We start from the raw sequence: 22,017 nt of genomic DNA, 5'->3' as shown, positions 1-22,017 counted from the left end.
CTATCTGCAATATGTAATGAAGAGTTGTCTATACCAAGAATTGTGTGAATGACTTTGTCATGACCACCTAAGCAAGCCATAAACAATGGCGTTCTGTTATTTTTATCCTGATGATTTATATGGTCCTTTTTTATTTGATAAAGCCTGAATACCAAATCTTCATAACCTTGTTCTGATACAACATGCAGAGGTGTAGAATTATTATCGTCGCATGTCATATCTATATCTTTTAAATTTTTAAGAAATGTTATAAGTTTTGATCTGAATAGTTGATACTTCATCTGTATACCGGTAAATACATGTCTATGGTAGCCTTTTCTTATATGCGACATAAGTCTTCGAAAATATAATTCTTCCTGTTCTGGTTTGACCATGATAACTAATTTATCATGCCCCTGCTGTATGGAATCTAACTGCAGTCGATTTGCAAGAAACTCACTTTTGCCATTTTTAGTAAACAATGAATGATACTGCTCCCTACTATAAACAAAAGGTTTCGGAACAACGTAGCGTGAATACAAGCAAACCCGTGTTCTGTTTCTTTGATGTATGTTCCAATCAAATCATTTAGTGCTGACAGCAGCACTGTAGTTGAAGGGAAGTAATTACATCCACATTCATTACACAGATCATTTAACAACTCTTTAATTGTTGGATTTTCTAGGCTTAAGCTTTTCTTAGCAATATTATCATCTTGTACTACAAGTAAAGCTATTGCAAGAAATGCTATATCAGACTTTTCCTTAAGATTCCCGATTTCTTCAATAAGGATTTTGTATGGATTTACAAAAAACATATTTGTATCTTCTAGTGTTGAATACATCGCACATAGCAACGGGAAGAAATCATACATCATGATTGTATCTTCGTTTACATCTGGTAAGTTACATCTTTTGCATAGTTTAGTCCTTTCACCAATAGATAGCTTCAATTGAGATGAAAGCAGATCAAAATGTATTGGTGAGAAATGTAATAAGCGACTAAATCCAGATTTATAAATGTAGGATCTGCAAGTAAGTATAAGTTTCGTATTCCAAGAGTTAGTAAATGTTTCTTTTATAAAGTGTTCTTCATTCTTCCATCGTCGAATACTTGTGTCATCAACAGCATATCTTCCTACTGGATCGTCAATAACAAATATCTGTTTTGTGTCGGGCAATAAGTATTCTCGGATTTCTTTTGGTGCCGAGATAGGTAAAATTTTAAATTTTGCAGTCTTTTCCAACATAAAAGCTGTGTTATATGCTATGGCAGATTTACCACACCCGGGGGGACCTGATAAAACTAAAAATCCATTGGTTTTCATTTCATCTAAAATAATTTTTGACGCAGTAGTTTTTTCAAAATGCACGTGTGTTTTCTTCCATTTCATTATTTCTTCTGTTTGTTCATCTGGAAAAAGTGAAAATGCAAAAAGAACATAATTGTCATATAAATTCAAGCTTACGGATAAGTATATTGATCGCTGTTCATTTTGCATTCGTAAATGCAATAGTATGTCAAATAAACTGTTAATGTGGAAACCATAATGTTCGACATTAACTATTTATAAGTTAAAAAAAACCTAAAGGTTTTTTGATTTCCATTGAAGTTTATATTATTCCAATCGGAGGTAATATGATTTGAAATCAATGATACAACCATTGTTGTTGAGGATCTAGTTAAATTGATAAAATCTAGAATTTCCTCGATCATAAAAAAAATGTTATATAATTAGATTTCGGAGATACTTATAGATAGACAAATTATACAATTCCGTATAACTCAATTTGAAATGAACACAATAACTAATAGAATGAGTTTTAAACTGTAATTTGTAATTAATCAGAATAAACAATGGCCTTTGTCGTCTTTGCAAAAATCACATGCACTAAATGAAAAAAAAAAATGTTCGTGCTAATTAATTAATTAATCTTTTGCTAATAACACTGCTATTTTGTAAATGCCATACGCTCATACATGTCAAACGTGATTTAATTCTCTTGTGTTTTGTTAGTTTTTCTATTTGAATTTATCGATTAGTCATTCTTTCACTATTAGTTGTAAGTGTCGTCATCCATCACAGTCTGATGTTCAAAACCCAAATTTAAACTAAAATAAATTTCCTTTGACTGATTCTCTTTATTTATTTTGATGAAATATTTGATCTTAAGATTTCATAATTTTTTAAACAATTGTCAATTGTTCAAAATTGACATGAAATCATAGAGGTATTTTCTTTTTTTTATTATTTGTTAAATTTAATTGATTATAAAATTATCATTGTGTCATAAAGTGTAAAAAGAAAATATATATTGCAATAGTGATCTTATCACAGCTTTGTATGTTGAAGTGTCATCCTCACATTACATTTATTGACCCACATAATCACCCTATATGTATGCGATCTTCTTTTGTTGTGTGCTGTCTTCGTTTGTGTGTCATTTCGAGCATCAGGTGTTGCTGTTCTTGTATTTATGTTTTACTTTGAGGTATGTTTGGAGATTTCTGTTATTCCTTAATATAACCTATTATCAAAGCTTGTTTTACGCTATTGATATTAACAAATATATATATATTACATACCTAAAACATCTTTAGGAATTATGCATGTTGCTTCATGTTTATTTAAACCGTTCTGTTCTGTCTGCACTTCATCTTTCTGTTCGAGTAAAAAATTTCTAGACACTTCGTTGTGCACTTGTTTTGCATTTGATGAAACGTCTGTTAAAAATAATCATGTTTTATGTGTTTTTGTTGTTAAGAAAAAACAGGACGGGTTCATTCAGAATACTCAAGGAAAACCTCGAACATAACAATCAGTATGACTCTATCAGATGACATCATTACAATTAGTAATGACTCTATCAGATGACATCATTGCAATTAGTAATGACTCTATCAGATGACATCATTACAATTAGTAATGACTCTATCAGATGACTATACGAATATTAAAAATCCTGGTAGTATTTTCAGTTACGGACCCGCGATGCCCCCGTTGTGTTCTGAAAGTGAACATGAAAGTTCAAGACTGATCAAAACTTATTCGTAATTGTATATTCTACGATATTGATTATTTTGTCTTGCAAAAAATGCTCCAATGGTTTTGATTGAAACTGTTTTAACAACCGCATTCAGCAGATCAGTGTTATTGCAGGCCAAGTCTTAAATGTCTTATCTGGTGTTCTGTTAAACATTCACACGAAAGTATACAGGCCAGACGATTGTAATGACCGATAGTTAAAAAAGTATGTTAGGATAATATATATAGTTACCCATTCTGGATTTGAGATGTTAAACTCCGTTTAAAGGAGTAATTCAGCATGGGGTGATTTAGTTTGTTTTATTTTAATTTTAATGATGTGTCGACTAATAACAGTTGATTACATATATGATCTTTCTTTAAACTTGCTGAAGCATAATGCATACGCTTCGTAAATACCAATAACTTTAATTTGTACAGGACAAATGGAGATATCACATAATATATGCGGTGTACATGATTATAATCCAGTGGTTTTTATTAGTTTCCGGATTAAATATGTCAATATCACTAATACGCCTCAAAGTGAGGAACATAAAGTTGAGTGTTAACAAATTGTGAAAAAAATAGTAAAAACTATGGAGATATCAATGTGTTCAAAGTATTAAATTTTCAACGAATGCTTTATGTGAAAAAAGGGATTTTATTTACCATGAAAAGCAACATCACAAAAAAATTTCGGGATATGCTAATTTACGGAAAAATGAATCACACTTCGTACCAAAAAATCTAACCACGTATGTGAAAATGTCTAAGCTTCGAAACGAGCCATCATACATATCCAGGTTCACGATACGGACTGAGCTACAGAAGAAAGAGGGACGAAAGATACCAGAGGGACAGTCAAACTCATACATAAAAAATAATCTGACAACGCCATGGCTAATAATGAAATGTAACAATCACGGAAATTGAAAAGATGCAAATGTATTTGTAAGATCTATCTACCTTTGAATTTTCGTATTGTTATTTTCTTTTATCTTAGAGGCCTTCATGTATACCGATATGACCAACGGATAAACAAAACTGCCATCGCAAGGAAGAACCGTATAAGCTTCTCAAACCAAATAGCTATACTCAACCCTATAGCAAGTTTAAGTCGATAAATACAAAATTAAAAGGTAGATATATATAGATCTTCCATTGCTCAAGCAACAATAAACAATCAATTAATTCTTTTTACCAATACATATGCATCTTTTCAATTTCCGTGATTGTTACGTTTCACATGTCAATGTGACGGAGTGTATTTTTAAATAAGAAAAAGAAGCTAAGTTCAATATTCATATGAATATCAATACAGTTGTTTAAGTTATATCAATATTTAAGAAAAAATACATCAAGAACGTAGAGAATTTGCAGGCAATACATTAAGCTTAAAATGTTGCAATATTCTCCCTGTTAAAGGTCGTACGGTTGCCTATAATTGCCAACTGCTAACACCCACTCTATCCTCATAAGCAATCAAAACAAATCTTCTTAGTTAAGGAAACGTGGCGTCTTAATCCAATTTGGTAGATTTTTTTTAATAATTTGTCAAAATACAGTTTTATCATTCTTTTTTTCAAAACTCTAATAAAAGTATGGGTCACCGGACCTTTTTTCACGTTACTGGTTGTGCAAAATTATCAGATTCTTTATATATTATGCATCTTAAAGCAAATTTTGTGTGATAAAAAGAAAACTTCTCGATAGAAATTTAAAATAAAACGTTAGAAGATAGCTGTTATAACATGCTTTCAGATAAGAAAAAGAAAAAAATGGGGTCACCGAACTTGTTTTATAACTACATATCAAAATAGGTAAATTCATATCACCTTCTTTTTTATAAAAAAATACTTTATCTGAGTCATCTCCCCTTATTTTGCAAAGTTGAAAAAATAGAATCAAACAATTACAGCCGTAATTAAACACACACTTTTCGATATTCCCTTCAAAAGTCTTATCCACTTTATTCTTGTTTATCCCAAATTCATGTATTTGGTTTGGATGTTATACTTGTTATTCTCGTGGGATTTTGTCTGATGCTTGGTCCGTTTCTGTGTGTGTTGCATTTCGGTGTTGTGGCGTTGTTCTCCTCTTATATTTAATGCCTTTCCCTCGGTTTATGTTTGTTACCACGATTTTGATTTTTGTCCATGGATTTATGAGTTTTGAACAGCGGTATACTACTGTTGCCTTTATTTATAGATTATTTACATACTACTCTAACAATTTGCTCATTTCATCAAATATTTAGACCAACGTAATCTGCTACTTCAAAATCAAAGATGGAGGACAACACCAGAACCACATAAATGTTGTCACATTTTACGTTCATGTCAATGATTACTTAAAAAATGCTGGTATTGATGGCCCTTTATCCAATTTATAGTTAAACCACAGATCACCTTCGAGTTTTTCCTTCACCAGGTAGTAAACTTGTCAATTATGTACGCCTTTATAACGTCATTTACCAGATGTATCTCTGCACTATTAACGTTTCTCAAGCGTCTAAGTGATCGTCGTTATGCAGGACAAACTAGAAAAAAAAATGTTTGTTCCGTGGGTACGTAATCACAATCACCTAATGACAGCAGTGCTGATTGTTTCTTATGGGGATTCAATTTGCCGAATAATTCGTGCGATAAATCATCATATTATATTGTTAACAACTCGCTCAACATGGGAACGAAAGAGACGGTGCCCTTAAACGCACGCATGAAGTCCACTAAAACCAAACTTTTTTGAAGGAAATGCAGCGAACTCAAAAGTTGTATATTTACACACATCGAACAATGAATTCAGCTAGAATGTTCTTACTGAAAATATATGCACGTACAGCTATGGACAACAAGATCAACAATGAAACTATCGAAGCCGGCATGGGGAAGCTATCTGTAATTAAAATCGTATATAGGGTTATAATTACTTTTCTAATGTTTTTCAAAAACCAAGTAGTCATTCATGTTCCTGAAATGCAACAAAAGTAATAATTTGAATAATGTCTTTAAACAGTTCTTGTCAGTAGTTAAGTGGTGACCACTAGACTGACAGAACACTAAGACGGATACTAGAATCTAACATGTGCTGTCTTCTTCAGCTGAATTGATCGTACTTTGACAAAATAGAATCATCATAATTAAAAAAGGTATAGAAGTATCACCAAAAAGGAATACAAAAACAATTCAAAAATCAGACAACCTTTGTCTGAGAAAATTTCGACCTCTAGTATCTGCAAATTTTAGTTTGTAGTGAATATTATTGCTAATTACATCATCATAGTTTTCCCGTAATAACATTTTCAAAAATCAAACCTCACTTATTTAGGAATATCTGTTTTTTATTTCAACATAGACTCCCATAGGCAAAGATGAAATAGGATTACATTGGCTAACCATTTGTTTCTCTTGTATGTATATCACTTATGCAGGTCATTGAACATTTATTTACGAGGATTGTCAGTTTTTTCTTACAATAATCACTCCGGCTTCCCCAAACAATGAAATATGAGGTATAGCAAACATTGCTTAAAGTTGCGTTTAGGAACAATGAATAATCAATCAATCAATCATACATGTATTCAGCTACGTATCTATTGAATATCGTTGACTTTCCCATTTTGATTTTGTCGAACAGACGAATGGTATTTAAGAAAAAATAATTTATATGCATCAATGTTCATAGTTATTTGTCCTTCATTTTATAAAAAGACAAAGGCAACAGTAGTATACCCTGTTTAAAAGTCATACATTGATAAGGAGAAAAAAATGGCTAACAAATTAAAACCGCATGCAACACATCATTCATAAGTGGAAAACAACGAAACTATTGAATAAGACTTAACATTAATATCAAATCATGTAATTACATACTTGGCCTTGCCTTTTGTCCGTTTAAGCAGCAAATCCATTTCTTCAAATTAGAATCATATTCAAAACAGTGTGGTCCTAGCCATTGATTGACGACCTAAATTATCCCATTGACTGGGACAGATTAGATGAACGTTTGTCGGTAACAACCATCGATCACTTCTTACTTATTATAGAATTTAAACTGTGGGGTCACCAAAGGTTCTTAACGCCTTTAATAATAAAATAATTCGAAAAATTATTCAGGAATAACCTTTATGTTTTGATTTATATTATTGATATAAATCAACACATCGTAATATTCCGGATTAGTTTTTCGAATTGCTTTATTTGGGTGTTGAGAAACTTTGGTGACCTCACAGATTCAGTGTCTTTAACAAGTACATAGTGATTGTTACCGACAAACGTTCACCTAATCTGTCCCAGTCAATGGGATAATTTAGGTCGTCTCGTCAATCAATGGCCAGATCCACACTGTTTTGAATATGATTCTATATTTGAATCAAATCGATGTAATTATTATTTCAAACCTATGACATACGACCAAAATTAACATACATTGTACCAAAACTTTCCTTTTTTCTGCAAGGCAAATACAAATACACTAAATCATTTAAGAAAAAAGAACAAATAAAACCAACGTGTATCGAAACGAAAGAAAAAGTTGAGTCATGATAGTTATCAAAGGTACCAGGATTATAATTTAATACGCCAGACGCGCGTTTGTCTACATAAGACTCACAAATGACGCTCAGACCAAAAAAGTTAAGAAGCCAAACAAGTACAAAGTTGAAGAGCAGTGAGGACCCAAAATTCACTAAAAAGTTGTGCCAAATACGACTAAGGTTAATCGACTCCTGGGATAAGAACATCCGGCGTCTTTCGAAAATTCCAAGTTTTGTAAAGAGGAAATTTTTTAAATGACCATATAATTGATATTCATGTCAACGCCGAAGTGCTAACTACTAGGCTTGTGATACCCGCGGGAACTAAACGTCCACCAGCAGTAGCATCCACCCAGTGGTGTAAAAACAGGACTACATGTATATATATTACTGTAATGTCTAGTTTACCAGTTGTTCCTTCTTTAGTAATATCTCCGTCGGTTGATATGACTGCCGAGATGTCTAACATGCCGTCGATTCTGAAATGTATCATGCATAACTCATGTAACTTAAAAATAACTTTATAAGATTAATTTTGACTTAGGTCCTTTTTGCTCATATAGACGCTCATTTATTTTTATTTATCAGTTATCGTGATACCTGCTTTATTTTCTATAATTTCTCTAACAATTTTATATTGAACAGAAAATTTATAGATGAATAATCAGCGACATTCCTGAAAGTATATCGGAGTGTGAAAATGCATTTTATATTAATCACTTCAATGTATTGAAAATTGAATATGACAGTTGTTATCCATTCGTTTGATGTGTTTTGACTTTTTATTTTGCCTTTTGTTTTTGGATTTTCCTTTTTGAATTGTCCTCGGAGTTCAGTATTTTTGTGCTTTTTACTTTTTTTTTGGATACAGTACACACTTCAGTACAAACCTTATAAGAAATACAGCTTCAATACGTTGAGCTCTAAGTGTTAGAGCATATGTATACTTACTACATCTATTTTAATCTAGTACTGATAATGGCCAGTGTTGAAATTTCATCGTAGTTGTGAACTTGAATCCTTTTTTTTTGTCGTAGTAAAAACCCAGGATAATGTGCTTTATGTACATTTTTAATTTTTGCTTTTTATAATCTAAATGTTAAATATCACTATCTGTCTTTAAGAATGTAAAATACAATAATACTGAAATATACGTCACACCATTGGTATAACTTTCACTGTAGCGAATGCTATATACTAATCAACTAATTTTCACAGTTCGTTTTTATGTTGTACTGTTACGCCACTGTCTCAGGTTAGGGTGAGGGTTTTTATCCCGCTTTCGTGTTTAACCCCGCCAAATTATGTAGGTATGTGTCTCTTCCAAGTGAAAAGCATGTCATTTAGGAGTTGTCGTTTGTTGATGTGTAACATATTTGTTTTTCGTTCAATTTTTGAACACAAATAAAGCCGTTTGTTTTCCCGTTAGAATTGTTTTACATTTTTCATTTTAGGGCCTTTTATAGCTGACTATGCATTATAGGCTTTGCTTATTGTTGAAGGCCGTACGGTAACCTATAGATTGAAATTTTGTAAATATAGACAATGCAATTTTCCATAGGAATTCCATTTGCGGCTAAATCTGTGCCACCTTAACTCTTAAATTTTGTTAAAAAATCATATCCCAGAATGGAAAATTGATATGCACTACGATTTTATTCAAATGTCAAAATATAGGGCTCTGCGGAATATTTTCCACAGTTATGCCCTGAACATTTGAGAGTTTAAACTTATACTAAAATACTGAACTACAAAAGTACTGTCGAGTCGGGTTTATTTGTCATGAAACATCATATGATATCATTGTTTTATCTGTTAAGTAAGTAAGTAAGTTTGTACAATACCAAGATGAAGAAGACGTCATTGGTGGAAGTTGAGTACATTTGACAAAAAGTTCGGTTTTTTTTTAAATACCTTTTTCCCAAGCTTATACCTCAGTTATATTGAAAAAGTTGATGTGGTGGGATTGCCAAACAGACAACGGAAGAGATAAAAAAAAGGTATAAAAACTATAAGTCACCGTATGGTCTTCAACAATGAACAATGCCAATGCCGCAAAGCCAGGTATAGAATGCCCCGATGTCTAAACGATCACACAAATGCAATATTTTCAATGTGATGGATGTTTCATATCTTATTTTTATGCAGAATAGGAAAACATCAAAGCCAATCACATAAAAATCAATTATATGAACTACATGATAATCTTTCGAATGAAAAAAGTAAACAAAATGAATAATAAACGCAGTCAACGAGTTAGACACGAATCTATGCTTCTTTAATGAGCTTTATAGGTAGGTTTAATCATTATCACTTTACGAATTGGAATTCTGTATTTCGTTTTTAATATAATTACACCTTGTGTAAGAATACTGGGTTTTGATTGGTTGATAGCCAGTGTATTTTTCACCAATTCACTGTTATCAAATGAATATCGTTCATTTTTTAACGCCGCCGGGGTATTTCCCAAAAGGATATGCCTTTCTTTACCCTCTCTGCCGTGGTATCTGCCAAAAATACCCTTTCCGACTGGACGCTTGTAACGCCACGATCATCAATGCGTTTTTGAACATTAACATTCGGTGTAATTAAACAGATATAGCATGTTCTTGAGGGGTATTTGCGAAAAGTACCAGTCTTGAGAATGAGTTTCCCTCGACTTACGGCTCGGGAAATTTAACATTCTCTCGACTGGTATTTTTCGCAAATACCCCTCCTTAACATGATATATCTGTTTCAAATTCCATAAAAGAACAGCTTATGGATATTTATCTCTATTGCATTTTGTTTGAATCCCTGAATTGATAATTAACAATGTATTGTGAATAACTTGTGAAGAGTAAAGTAACAAAACATTACTGATATATATGCACACCATAAGATGTGCCAATGATGGAATAACAATCTCTTTTGTATATAACACAAGTGATTTATACTTTTTGATCATTTAGTTAGATGAGACAAAGATAATTAAAAGTAAAAAACTCGAGAAAAAAAAAACCAGCGTATCAGGCAACTAGACCGTTGTTTTTTCCCGTTTCAGTGGGTTGACAGTAGTCTTTTATTTTGGGTCCGTGCAGCTGATTGTTCGGTGTGAGCCAAGGCTCCGTGTTAAAGACTGAACTTAGACCTATGAATATTATCGAATTATGACTTGGATGGAAAATTGTCTCATACAACATATTTATTAACATTAAACGCAATACGATAGATATAGTAACTGTCTATTTCATCACATTTAATTGTTCTTCGACCTTTTAAAAACACATTTTGATCCGGTTGGATAATATTCAATCACAACATTGCATGTTCGATCACTATATATGTATATGTTACTTTCAGTAGAATCCGTTTGAAATAATGCATAATTTAAATGGGCAAGAGAGAGAGAGAGAATTAAAAATGTACTCACATGTCACAGTCAGCATTTCGTTCCCTCGTTTTTAGACACTCATAATCTGAAAGGTAAAGTTGGATCTAACAATTTGATTGATAATCGTTAGTGAAATTCATGAATGATGTTGTCTGCTCTTGAAATACTAAGTAATAAAGATTCAAAACCATTTAAGAGATAACATTATGACAATATAAAACCTTGCACAAACATAAATACCTTGTGATAAAAATTCATCAGGAGAATATTTCTTAAAAAAGCAGGAACAATCTTCTTTAGATGGAACACAATAACATCGATGATGTGGTCTGTGAATAAAAGCATAGCCTTTCGAATCATCACAGCGACATACAGTATCAGTTTGGGTTGTCCCATTCCTATAAATAACTTGCCCCTCTTCAGTGCATACAGATTTTTTAAAAACACAGCCACTGTTCCCAGAGGAGTTGAATTTAAAAGGTTGGTACAAATTATTCTCACAAGGGTCCCCGTCTATCGATCCGCGAAATATGACTTTATATCCTAAAATATAAACATAAATTCAATAAAACCTTCTCTTTTTCTAGCTTTGGCATGTTTGGGTCGGAACAAAAACCTTAAACCAAATCGTAAACTTTTCTAACCGATACGATACTTCATATGAGAGTTAATTCCCCTGCTGAATTAACCAAAGGAGAAAGAATAATAATATACAGCGTAGCTTATGAATTGTAAGTTGTAGAGACTTATATGGTATTATGAATTTATATCATCAGTCCACCTAAAGATATGTCAGGTCAATGTCATGATCAAATGTACAAATTTGATTGTTGTTGTTTTTCCTCAAAAACATTGAGAACTAAGGAACTTTCCTTGATTTAAAACAAACGCGATCGTTGTTTTAAATGATATATTTCGTACTTCATTAACGGTTAGGTATGCATAAACTAATTGCATGATGAGTAAAAAGTTTTCCAGTCGTTTTGCATCAATATAAAAGCAATCGTTTGATTGTCTTATGTTTTCTATATTTGAATAAAGTAAGTTAAAAATTACATAACTTAAAAAGCTAATCAAACCTTTCAACAGACTTATTCGAAAGAGATATTGTTACGATACTGTTAATCAATGATTGCATATTCTAGTTTAAATATTTATTCAATCATAGGGTCTTTGCATTTAAAAGATAAACACGTTTTTTTAAGCCAGTTGTTGGCATGATACGGGTTATGTTCTTTTCATAGATGTTATGATTGTATGATACAAAATTCATAACGGGAGGGAATTTGCTTGATTTTTATATGATGAACACACAATTTTCAATGAAGTTGATTTAAGTCTGGAGCTGGCATATTAGTTACTGTTAATTGTCCTTTGTTAGTATGTATCATTGTCATTTTGCTTAAACTTTTAAAGCGTATCTCTGTTTTATTCTACATTGGCTAGAGTTATAGGTGGAGGGTTGAGACCTCACAAAACATGTTTAACCCAATTGCACTTTTGCACATGACCAAATTCAGGAGCCTCTGACTCTTGTTAGCTTTGCATGTTTTTTTTTAATTACAGTTCATTTACATGTTTTCGAGTTCAGTATGACGTCCATTTTCACTTAGTACTAGTACACATTTTTATTTAGGGACCAGCCGAGAACTACCTTTATTTGTGGGATGTAAAAGAACTGAGGTCAATTGTAGTTCCTAAATTGTGTTCTATTGTCGTGGTAATAACTTTGACAATACGAAGTTATAACCCCAGATAATACATAAGGTGCTTCAATAAAAACAGTAACACCCGCTTATATACTGCGGACACTATCGTTGTATACGTGTTTTTTTTTCCTACCAAGACAATTTGAAAATCATCCAGTATATAATTATTTTCATACTTTTTGACACTCATTGTTTATAAAGAGATTTTCTTCCAAAGTTATCGCTTCCACGAAATATTTTTGAAGTAAAACATTTTATAAACTTAACTCGTATAGATCGTCGCAGTATTCCTCGGAATTAAATACTAATACAAGACTGAAATGTGGTCAGTTACTTTCAACGGCCTTACACATCTTAAATAGTACGATTATATAATTACTGTCATGCATAGTCAGTAGTTTTATATTTGAAATGTATTATCTAGTGTTATTCATATATTAACAACATTCGTGAGGTCTTTTACCTTTCTTTTCGATTATTGCATTCTTGTGACAGAATTCAATAAAATTACGTTTATTTTCGTCAAACACACAGAAGTAACTGCCGGTAGAACTACATTTAAATTTTGCTCTATGTCGCCAGTGTGATTGAACAGGACAATGTAAGCTGTAATTTGCTTCAGACATCGCCCATGATGAAATAACCTAAAAAAAAACAATATGACGCATTAGTGGAAAAAACATGCTATATATCATTTGGATCTTTTGCCTGCAAGTCTTTAAAACCAATCGATTGAAGTCGGCGCTTACCTTAATTTATCGTCTAAATTTTGTATTATGTAGTTTGTTTATGATGTGTATGGGGTTCTTAAAATCAACATACGGAAAACAGAAGGTGACGTTATTTTATGATGCATACTGCAAATATCTCAATGCCTTTTTTTAAAAGACTTGACTGATAATTTATGTAAAATTTGCTCTTACCACGCATGTGCCAAATTTACATCGGCAATACAATGTTTGTTTGAAGTCTATAGTATCCTATGTCCCGCGCGGTGACGGGCCAACTACGAAGAGTCAAAAGGCCGTGTTTTATCATATTAGATAGAGAAACTAGTTCTATGAAATCACAGAATAAAATTACTAGTAAACTTTTGTACTGACAATTACGTCTATTTTTCAGGACATGGCACGAGTAAACGTGCAAACAAATATACACCTGGAAATTGTTAGAAAAATCAAATGGTCACTTATACCGATATCAAATTCCAACCTTTTATGGGTCCGTATATGTAAGTGATCCGTCACCGTCCTAGATAATAGATACTATCGAGGTTCAACATGTTTTGCCGATTTATTTAAACTTGATGCCTATGTGTTTACTGATAAAACTGTATTGCACCCGTGTAAGAATAATTCGGTATTTTTATTTCGAATCACTCTAACATACACCTATATATGTGTTTATCCGTGTTACTTCATTGTTATATATAATCAACCTACCTGGATAGTAAAAGTGAGGAACAACATGTTCCAGCAATATGACGACATAATTCACGCTACAACAAGAGAAGTAAATGACATTTATTTTAGTTTTACAAAAAGTGTACATTTAGGCGTACTTATTTTTTTATATTGTTTGCAGCTATATAGCCAAAAAGTTGTTCCGTGAAATGAAATTACAGTAAAAAGCCATGATTTAAAACAAAACCAACAGACAAGTAATAGTAAAAAAAAACACAACATAGTAAAACTAAAGACTGGGCATCTGTATCACATATCGATTGTTGTTAAGTCTAATTTGGTAGGTAAAAAGATTGAAAATGGACCACGATAAGTAAAATATTCGTTAGCATCTGTGAGACGGATATCCATAACGATCAACTAACTGATGATGGCGGCCGAAAAACGTTTGAATGAATGAAATCAGCTACACCATTTAGAACTCTTGGTTTAATAGATTCCTTCTGTGCAGCACTCTTTATCGAGGAGTTCATGATAAGAAATACTAACCCAGGAATATCGTCGCAATTTGGAGATGTATTTCCCGAATGTATTCGCTGCTGAAATATTGCTACATATAAAATGAAAATTTCACAATTTGGAATCTGACTTCCTCTCTTTTCTCATAAAGTTTTGTTTTTAATCGAACCTCATTACCAATTTTTATATGTAAGTAAGTTATGAGACAGACATAACTGTATCTGTTGTATTTTTTATCTAGTGTTCGATGTGATAAATGTGTCCGTAATTGAAGTTAAAGGATACTGCTTCCTTTTGTTCAACCTAAAATGTTACAGTATGAAAATTTCACGTTTAGCACAACTTGTCTTTTCATAACTTCATAATATTGGCTCTTTTTATCTTTTGAATCTTGATAGTTAGGTATGTCCATTCTCATGAAAAAATAAAATGTTGACCCCTTATCTCTTATAAAAAATATTTGTAGCACATGGAGGTTAAATTTTTTATCACTAGGAGAAAATAGCTTGTATGAATAATATCTGCAATAAATCTGTGTGGGACCAAAACTTATCATTCGCCCTAACACTTTAATGTATTGTCAGGAAGAGTAAAGCACAATGCCGTTTTTGATTGTTAGTCGTAAATATTCTTAAGGAGTCTTTCAAGGTAATTGTCTACACCTTATAAGTTTATGTGTATATTTTTTTTTATTACAAACTACTTATATTTCTATTTAAAGTATCTTTTTAGAACTTTGACAGAAAGTGGTAAAAATAACTGAACGCTTTTGACCCACTGATTTCTGAACGAATATAAGATGTAAATCGTATATAATGTTAATGACGGTTCTCCAACCCTCAATATCGATTTTGAGTCAGTTTACATGAATAAACGTCAAAATAGATATAGGAAGATGTGGTGTGAGTGCCAATGAGACAACTCTCTACCCAAATAACAATTTAAAAAGTAAACCATTATAGGTTAAAGTAAAATGTTTCTTTCATGAAAAGGTGTTAACAGTTCTTGCTTTGAACATTGTGAAATATATGTTGGAATCTTTTGGGTCTATCTTTGTAGTGTCGTAAACAAATATCACTCTGACCATTACTGTTTTTAATATATAGTTTAGATGAATATAAAATTTAGAACGAAAGGTCGAATGTGTCAAAGAGACAATAACCAGACCAAAAATAATTAACAAAATATCCAAGACGACCGAATTCCAGAGCCCGTGGTTTCGGATTGGCGAATAAACACGGTGGTGATAAACATGTTTAGGGACATAGTTACCCTGAACTTTTTTTTACATAAATAAGGCCGTTAGTTTTCTCGCTTGAATTTTTTTACATTGTCTTATCGGGGCCTTTTATAGCTGACTATATGCGGTATGGGCTTTGCTCATTGTAGAAGGCCGTACAGTGACCTATAATTGTTAATGTTTGAGTAATTTTGGTCTTTTGTGGATAGTTGTCTAATTGGCAATCATACCACATCTTTTTTTTTATTTTTATATTAGACCTCTTATCAATGTATAAAAACAATCAAACACTAATACGTATAGAAATACTCATTGTATGAGTAATAAAATTGAGAATGGAAATGGGGAATGTGTCAAAGAGACAACAACCCGACCAAAATAAAAAACAACAGCAGAAGGTCACCAACAGGTCTTCAATGTAGCGAGTGTCGTAAACAAGCTTAGTAAGAAAGGCAGAATGACAATTATACATAAACTATGAAACTAACAAGGGACTACTAGCAGTTACTGACATGACAGCTCGAGACCACAACTAAATTGATTGAAAGATTATGTCTCAATTATGTAATAATCAAGCATCATACAAGATTGATTGTGAAAAACCTACGAATGATGTCTTTGTCCCTATGATAAAAATTAGTGACAGATTTGACAGGTTTGTGATAGCAAAATCCTTGGTGTAAAATTTATCAGTTATTGAGAGGTTCGTTTTTGGTAAACAGCTTCCCGTTGAAGATATAGTTATCGAGATTTAGGAAATTGGCAGTGTTTGTCGTTAGTATAATTTTTATGCTGAGTCAAATCAGCAGGAAATATTTCTTCCTGTACATACTAAAGTCTTTATTATAAAAAAAACCAATACATATCATCAAAATGTCTAAAAAGGTTATTAAATGTTTGTATCAGATGTTGTTTCGATGTGTTTTTTCTGATTTGAGTCATGAATTGTTAAACATAACAATACAAGAACCCTTATCATGCTAATGGAATTCTACTTTTTAAAAATCCTTGTCGATTTGGTCATGGTTATTGAAAGAAACTAAGTGTCAATTATAGATTATGAACAATTAAGAGAAATCTTGTAGTAAATTAAGTCCCTAAAATTGTCTTTGGCTCATTTATTAGTTATTTTGCTTCAGCCTATATTTTCTTTACAAAAAAAAAATAGAGAGAAATAAATTTGTTATTGTTACCAAAAAATAGCTTTCTTTGATATTTGCCTTAATATGCATTTATAACAATACCTATTTAATGCAGAAAGTTAACAGTGATAATAAATCATGATCACTTAAATAGTTACCTAAAAAACTTGAAAGGATAGCTAAATGGTTCGAGAAACTAGGTACATTCGACAAGACATTCAATTTAGGAATACTGGGGCACTTAATTGCATCGCTTGCAAACAGCTGTGTTCATTTTAATATAGTTATGAAATATATTTGAAACAGAAATTTTAAAAATATAACGTGTGCAAATGAAAATTTACATGATCAGCTTTTCTTTTTTTAGAATTGCAGAGCCTCGAAAGATCAACAAATTTAAAAACTCGTACAGGTCCATACCTACGGTGGTGGATGACAGGTTAAGTGTGTCATGATAACCTGTTTGATATTTAAAACTTGTAATCTCCCTGGACTATAACATTTTGATAGCGTTAACATGTAAAACGATCATGTCATTAAATATGACTATGTAGTCTTAAAGACATAAATAAATGTCATAAACTAATCAAGATTACACGATCTAGAACCAGACAAAAAGGATGTCTCAACCTAAATTGTGAACTGAATTTAATATCTTATTGAATAAAAACTTTCTGGGGAATATTTAAAATTCGATCTACATTTACTTGTGCTTGAAATAATCTATTCTAAAAATTATTGATGCTCCAAAAATGATTTAAGGGCTATGTATACATATATTTTGTTTGCTTAACTGCTTATTAGAAATAAAATGTTGGACTTAGTACAGGGCTTTGTTTACCTTTATCATATTAATTTTATCAGACAGACACATGCTCTGTTAGATATATTCAGTAGATAGCCGTGCACCATACACTGTGTCTTAACTATCCCGACAAAACAGTTTGAACTCGGTAGCAATTTATTAAAAATGTAAAATTACAGAAATACTGAGCTAAGAGGCAAGAACTGTCATATTCCTCACTTGCTAAAGTGTTGTATTTATTTTCTAACAGCAAACTTTGATACCACTGTTTGTAGACATCTTGTTCAGGAGGGTATCATCAGCTCAGTATTCAGTATTTTGGCACTGTCATGATTCTTAATAAGTCTCTCAAAATTTATCCTTCAAACTTTTAAGACTTATAAAGAAAGTAAGGTTTCAACTTCCCTTGAAAAAAATGCATAAAATGAATTTGTTTATTATTGTTAAGTTCCTTTTTGGCCATATAGCTGTATAACTGTTTAAGTTTATATAAATTATTGCCTTTCAAATATTCAGAATTGGGATTTCCTAATGAAGGTAAAACATTAAAGTTCATTGGATGCAGGAAATTCGTGAAGCGTTGTTTTCATCTTTTTGTAAGCTAAAGTATTCAGAACAGTGACGGACCTCTTACAAACAAAGACATTGTAGGATTATGGTTCACTATTTTTTTATTTGTGTGAAATTATAGAAGATACTAGATTCACATGTTGATGTGTTTGATCGTGAGATGGTACCTGCGTTACAAATGTTCTAGATGCATGGGAATTTGGTAATATATATGTTAGCGGCAATAAGTAAAATTAGGCATTAAGCTTAAATCTTAGGCAATAAGCTAACGCCTAGGCAGTAAGTGTATTGCCTAAATGATGTTAGGCATTAGTCTTAAATCCTAGGATTTAAGCTTAAATCCTGAAAAATGTGTTCAGGCATTAAGCTTAATGCCTAAAATATAAATGCAAGTAAAAGGAATTCATTCATTCATTTATATAAAAATATATTTGTTACATAACAACATTATGAGAACTAGGGCATGTTTATCGGAACTGTCCTATAAAGGGAACTGTCCTATAAAGATCGGTCCTATAAGATTTTCTTAGAACAGAAACTAGATAAAATTAGGACCGACTTACTTCATGTCTCTGTATGCATATCGAAGCAATTTAAGGATGATCTTAGCTAGGATGTCCTAACCGCTGTCCAAAGTATTGGGGTAAAGGAAAATAACAAATGAAAAAAACGAAATATTGTATAAAATTTAATCAACAATTTTAATTAAAAAACCGATTAATTATTAGAAAATAACTATTAGTTTTGAATTAAAGGTAATCAAATAATATTGATATGTTAATTGTACATTTAAAACTCTTTGAAACAAAACATAAGTCAAAAATAAAGCTACGTTTTATATTAGAATTGAACAAACTAGTTGTAAATAGTTCAAATTAAATATATAATCGGTTAAATCATTATATGCTTTGATGGAGCTGAATATCAATTGTCACGGTTTCATTCTTAAAAGTTCAAAGTCAAATCTCGTGCATATTTATAGAATTACTGAGTACTTGAACTATTTGATTTTATTACTTCAATTAACATGCGTTTAAATACATGTATGAGCATGATAATGCATGAGGAAAAAGAAGATGTGGTATGAATGCCAATGAAAAAAACTCTCCCGAAGAGACTAGAAATAAAATCCCTGATAAAATATGTTACTTATATTGAAACGCATCAAAAAATAATTATATATATGAAAAATTGATGGAAATGTGTGTTAAAATCATTTTGTTATCACAAGTTGTGGACCTGTTAAAACAACGAAAATTTACTAATCCAATACAAAAAATTGGAAAATGGTGTGAGCAAAAAATAATATCTTAATTTTGTCTACTTTTGACCAGTGCAATCCAGCTAGACTATTGAAGTGTACACGTTTTCATACAAATATTATAATTATTCTATAGAATTTTTCCCCTTTTCCATTGCATGCAATCACTTTTTTAAAAACTTTTTAATATTTTGTTTTACCACAAAAACATGAAAACAGTTTGAGTTAATTCTGTTTTTAAACTGCTAAAATTACTTTTAAATGAACTTAGTATACTAAATTTGAAGATCTGTCAAATGAATGTATATTCATACATGTAATATTGGAAAGATAATTAGGAAACGAATTTATATCGAGAATAAATCGCAAAAAATGCATAAATTCCAGAGTTTCTTATTGCCTAAAATTGTGTTCGGCAATAGGATGAATAATCATCATCAAATTTCAGGAAATAAGCTAAACGCCTGAAAATTTTAGGCAATAACTTAATGCCTAGACGTTAGCTTATTGCCTAGGATTTAAGCTTTATGCCTAATTTTACTTATTGCCGCTAATATATACACTGCAACATTTAAATAGTGTGACTCCAATTTGATTTGGTTAATTTTTTTTAATCATTTCAAACGTTTCACTGAAGAATTCCACGAATAAAAACATTTCATGGGATTACAATATTAGTCACATTTCTAATCTCAATTTGTCCTATTAAAAGTAAAGGCTTATAAGACAATTCAAATGAAAACTAGGTTAGTAAATGTTTTCGACTAGGTCTCGTTCGAATATTCAAAAAGTATAAACCAGGTTTTGAGCACAGGAATCGTGTATACAACACGTGGTTTGATGTTAATATAAATGTTACCCTTTAGAAGCCGTTTAAATGCTCGTTGATAAATGATTTCAGTAAGTGAACAACTTACCATCCATTTGAATATGTATACTCTTCAAATCATACTATTCAAATAAAGATGGTTACGTCATTTGATTTTTCAAAGTGTTCTTTACGTTTTTTTATATGTAACATTTTAGTGATCAAACTTGAATAGTGTTACTATCAGCAGTGTAAATTGGTTGACATTCACAAAATTCAGTTTGACAGCCCCCTACTTATATTTCATGCATCAAATATCACGAAATAAATTTGTTAAACACTTTCACATTAGGGACAATACTCGTAGACAGCGAAAACCAAAGGATGATTACTGTGTCTTTGAATCATCACAGGCCGTTTTGAGGACCTTAAGTTTCTAACATCTACGACCTTTGCATTTTTTTTGTGTTCAAAAGTTGTCTTTTTGACAACCATATAGTTTTTCAATATTTATGACGATAGAAGACCTTTTAAAAAAATAAGTTTTTTTTTCACAAACCAAACAATAACATGAAACATCTTGAATATGTTAACCATAAGTATGTTAGCCATAAGAATGTAGTCCATATCAGCATATCCGTACTTGATATAGTTTTAATCAAACTTTCCTGGAACAGTATCACGCCATTGGGTAGCATTCTTATCTAGATATGAGGTATCTGAAAAGCGAGTGATACGCAACACAATATGCATGGCTTTGTATGTAGTTTCTTGGAGTTCATAGATTATCAAAAAAAGGCAGAAGGTCATTCGAAACAAGAATATATTCAATTATTCAGAAAATGTGTGGCCGTTTTATGTTATTTAAGAAAGTCTCAGTCATTAAATCATTTTGTCAAATTGAAATATAACTCTTAGATTAAATTTTGTTCTCAAGCCTTGCGCTGATAGATTTTTTGATTTTAAGAGGGGTGATTTTAAACTTTTAAAAAATCGATTACCAGAAATACCTTATCAATTGTTTGAAAAAACAAAACATAAATTCTTACGTTTAAAATTCGATCCCAGTTGCTCATTTGCAAATGTGATTACAGTACGTTAAAAAGTTGTTAATATATTCAGATGGGATGGTGAACAAAAACAAGAATAAATGTCAACCCTAACTTTAGGCATTTAATGAAACCTGCACATGTTGAACACTGAAAGTAAAAAAAAATAATACACATTTTCGAAAACTCGTCTACACGGATTCAATCCACAATTTAATGCATAAATAAGTACCTGTACCGAGTCAGAAATATGACAGTCCATACGTTAGATGTGTTTTTCTTATTTTGCAATTTGATTAGATAATTTCCGTTTTGAATTTTTGTTTGTAAAAAAATACCAAAAAGTAAAACCAGTGTTGGGCATACCGGGGATTATGTTGTTCGTTTTATACACAATTGTTTATTCGGTTCGGATTCCGAGCTAGTAACATTTAATGCTAAAAATGTTTTTTTCAAATTATTTCAAACTATGGAAACCAACTTTATCGGTTACCATACGCTTTTTGTCTTCGGATATTTTTATTCTGACCATAGTTTTTTTCTTTTTGAATTGTTTTTGCGAGACTCTTAAGAGTTGCATTTGGCGTTTTGTTCCGT

At 31.6% G+C, this 22,017-nt stretch overlaps 1 protein-coding gene across 1 annotated transcript; it reads right to left on the bottom strand.

Annotated features, from left to right (window-relative positions):
- LOC143043718 (uncharacterized) lies at positions 1-20,487 on the bottom strand. The gene is made up of 8 exons (XM_076215898.1): positions 20,481-20,487; positions 11,155-11,457; positions 10,954-10,999; positions 7,950-8,020; positions 5,828-5,902; positions 2,566-2,703; positions 528-699; positions 1-4 (listed from the first exon to the last, which is right to left on the bottom strand). The coding sequence occupies exons 1-8, from the start codon at positions 20,485-20,487 to the stop codon at positions 1-3; spliced, it is 816 nt and encodes a 271-aa protein (XP_076072013.1).
- Between the last annotated feature and the right edge of the window lie 1,530 nt (positions 20,488-22,017).

Source organism: Mytilus galloprovincialis, chromosome 8 (genome assembly GCF_965363235.1).
Source record: "Mytilus galloprovincialis chromosome 8, xbMytGall1.hap1.1, whole genome shotgun sequence".
NCBI classification, from domain to species: domain Eukaryota; kingdom Metazoa; phylum Mollusca; class Bivalvia; order Mytilida; family Mytilidae; genus Mytilus; species Mytilus galloprovincialis.
The sequence above is the reverse complement of the archived record's forward strand: the minus strand, read 5'-3'. Positions and strand labels throughout refer to the sequence as shown.

What these genes read in the sequence shown, in the direction of transcription:
- LOC143043718 (XM_076215898.1), bottom strand. An exon ending in TGTACGTGCATATATTTTCA is followed by an intron (nt 2,704 to 5,827) that starts GTAAGAACATTC and finishes TATTTTTAACAG; the next exon opens with ACGTTTCATCAAATGCAAAA. An exon ending in AATTCCTAAAGATGTTTTAG is followed by an intron (nt 700 to 2,565) that starts GTATGTAATATA and finishes CTTTACTTGTAG; the next exon opens with TACAAGATGATAATATTGCT.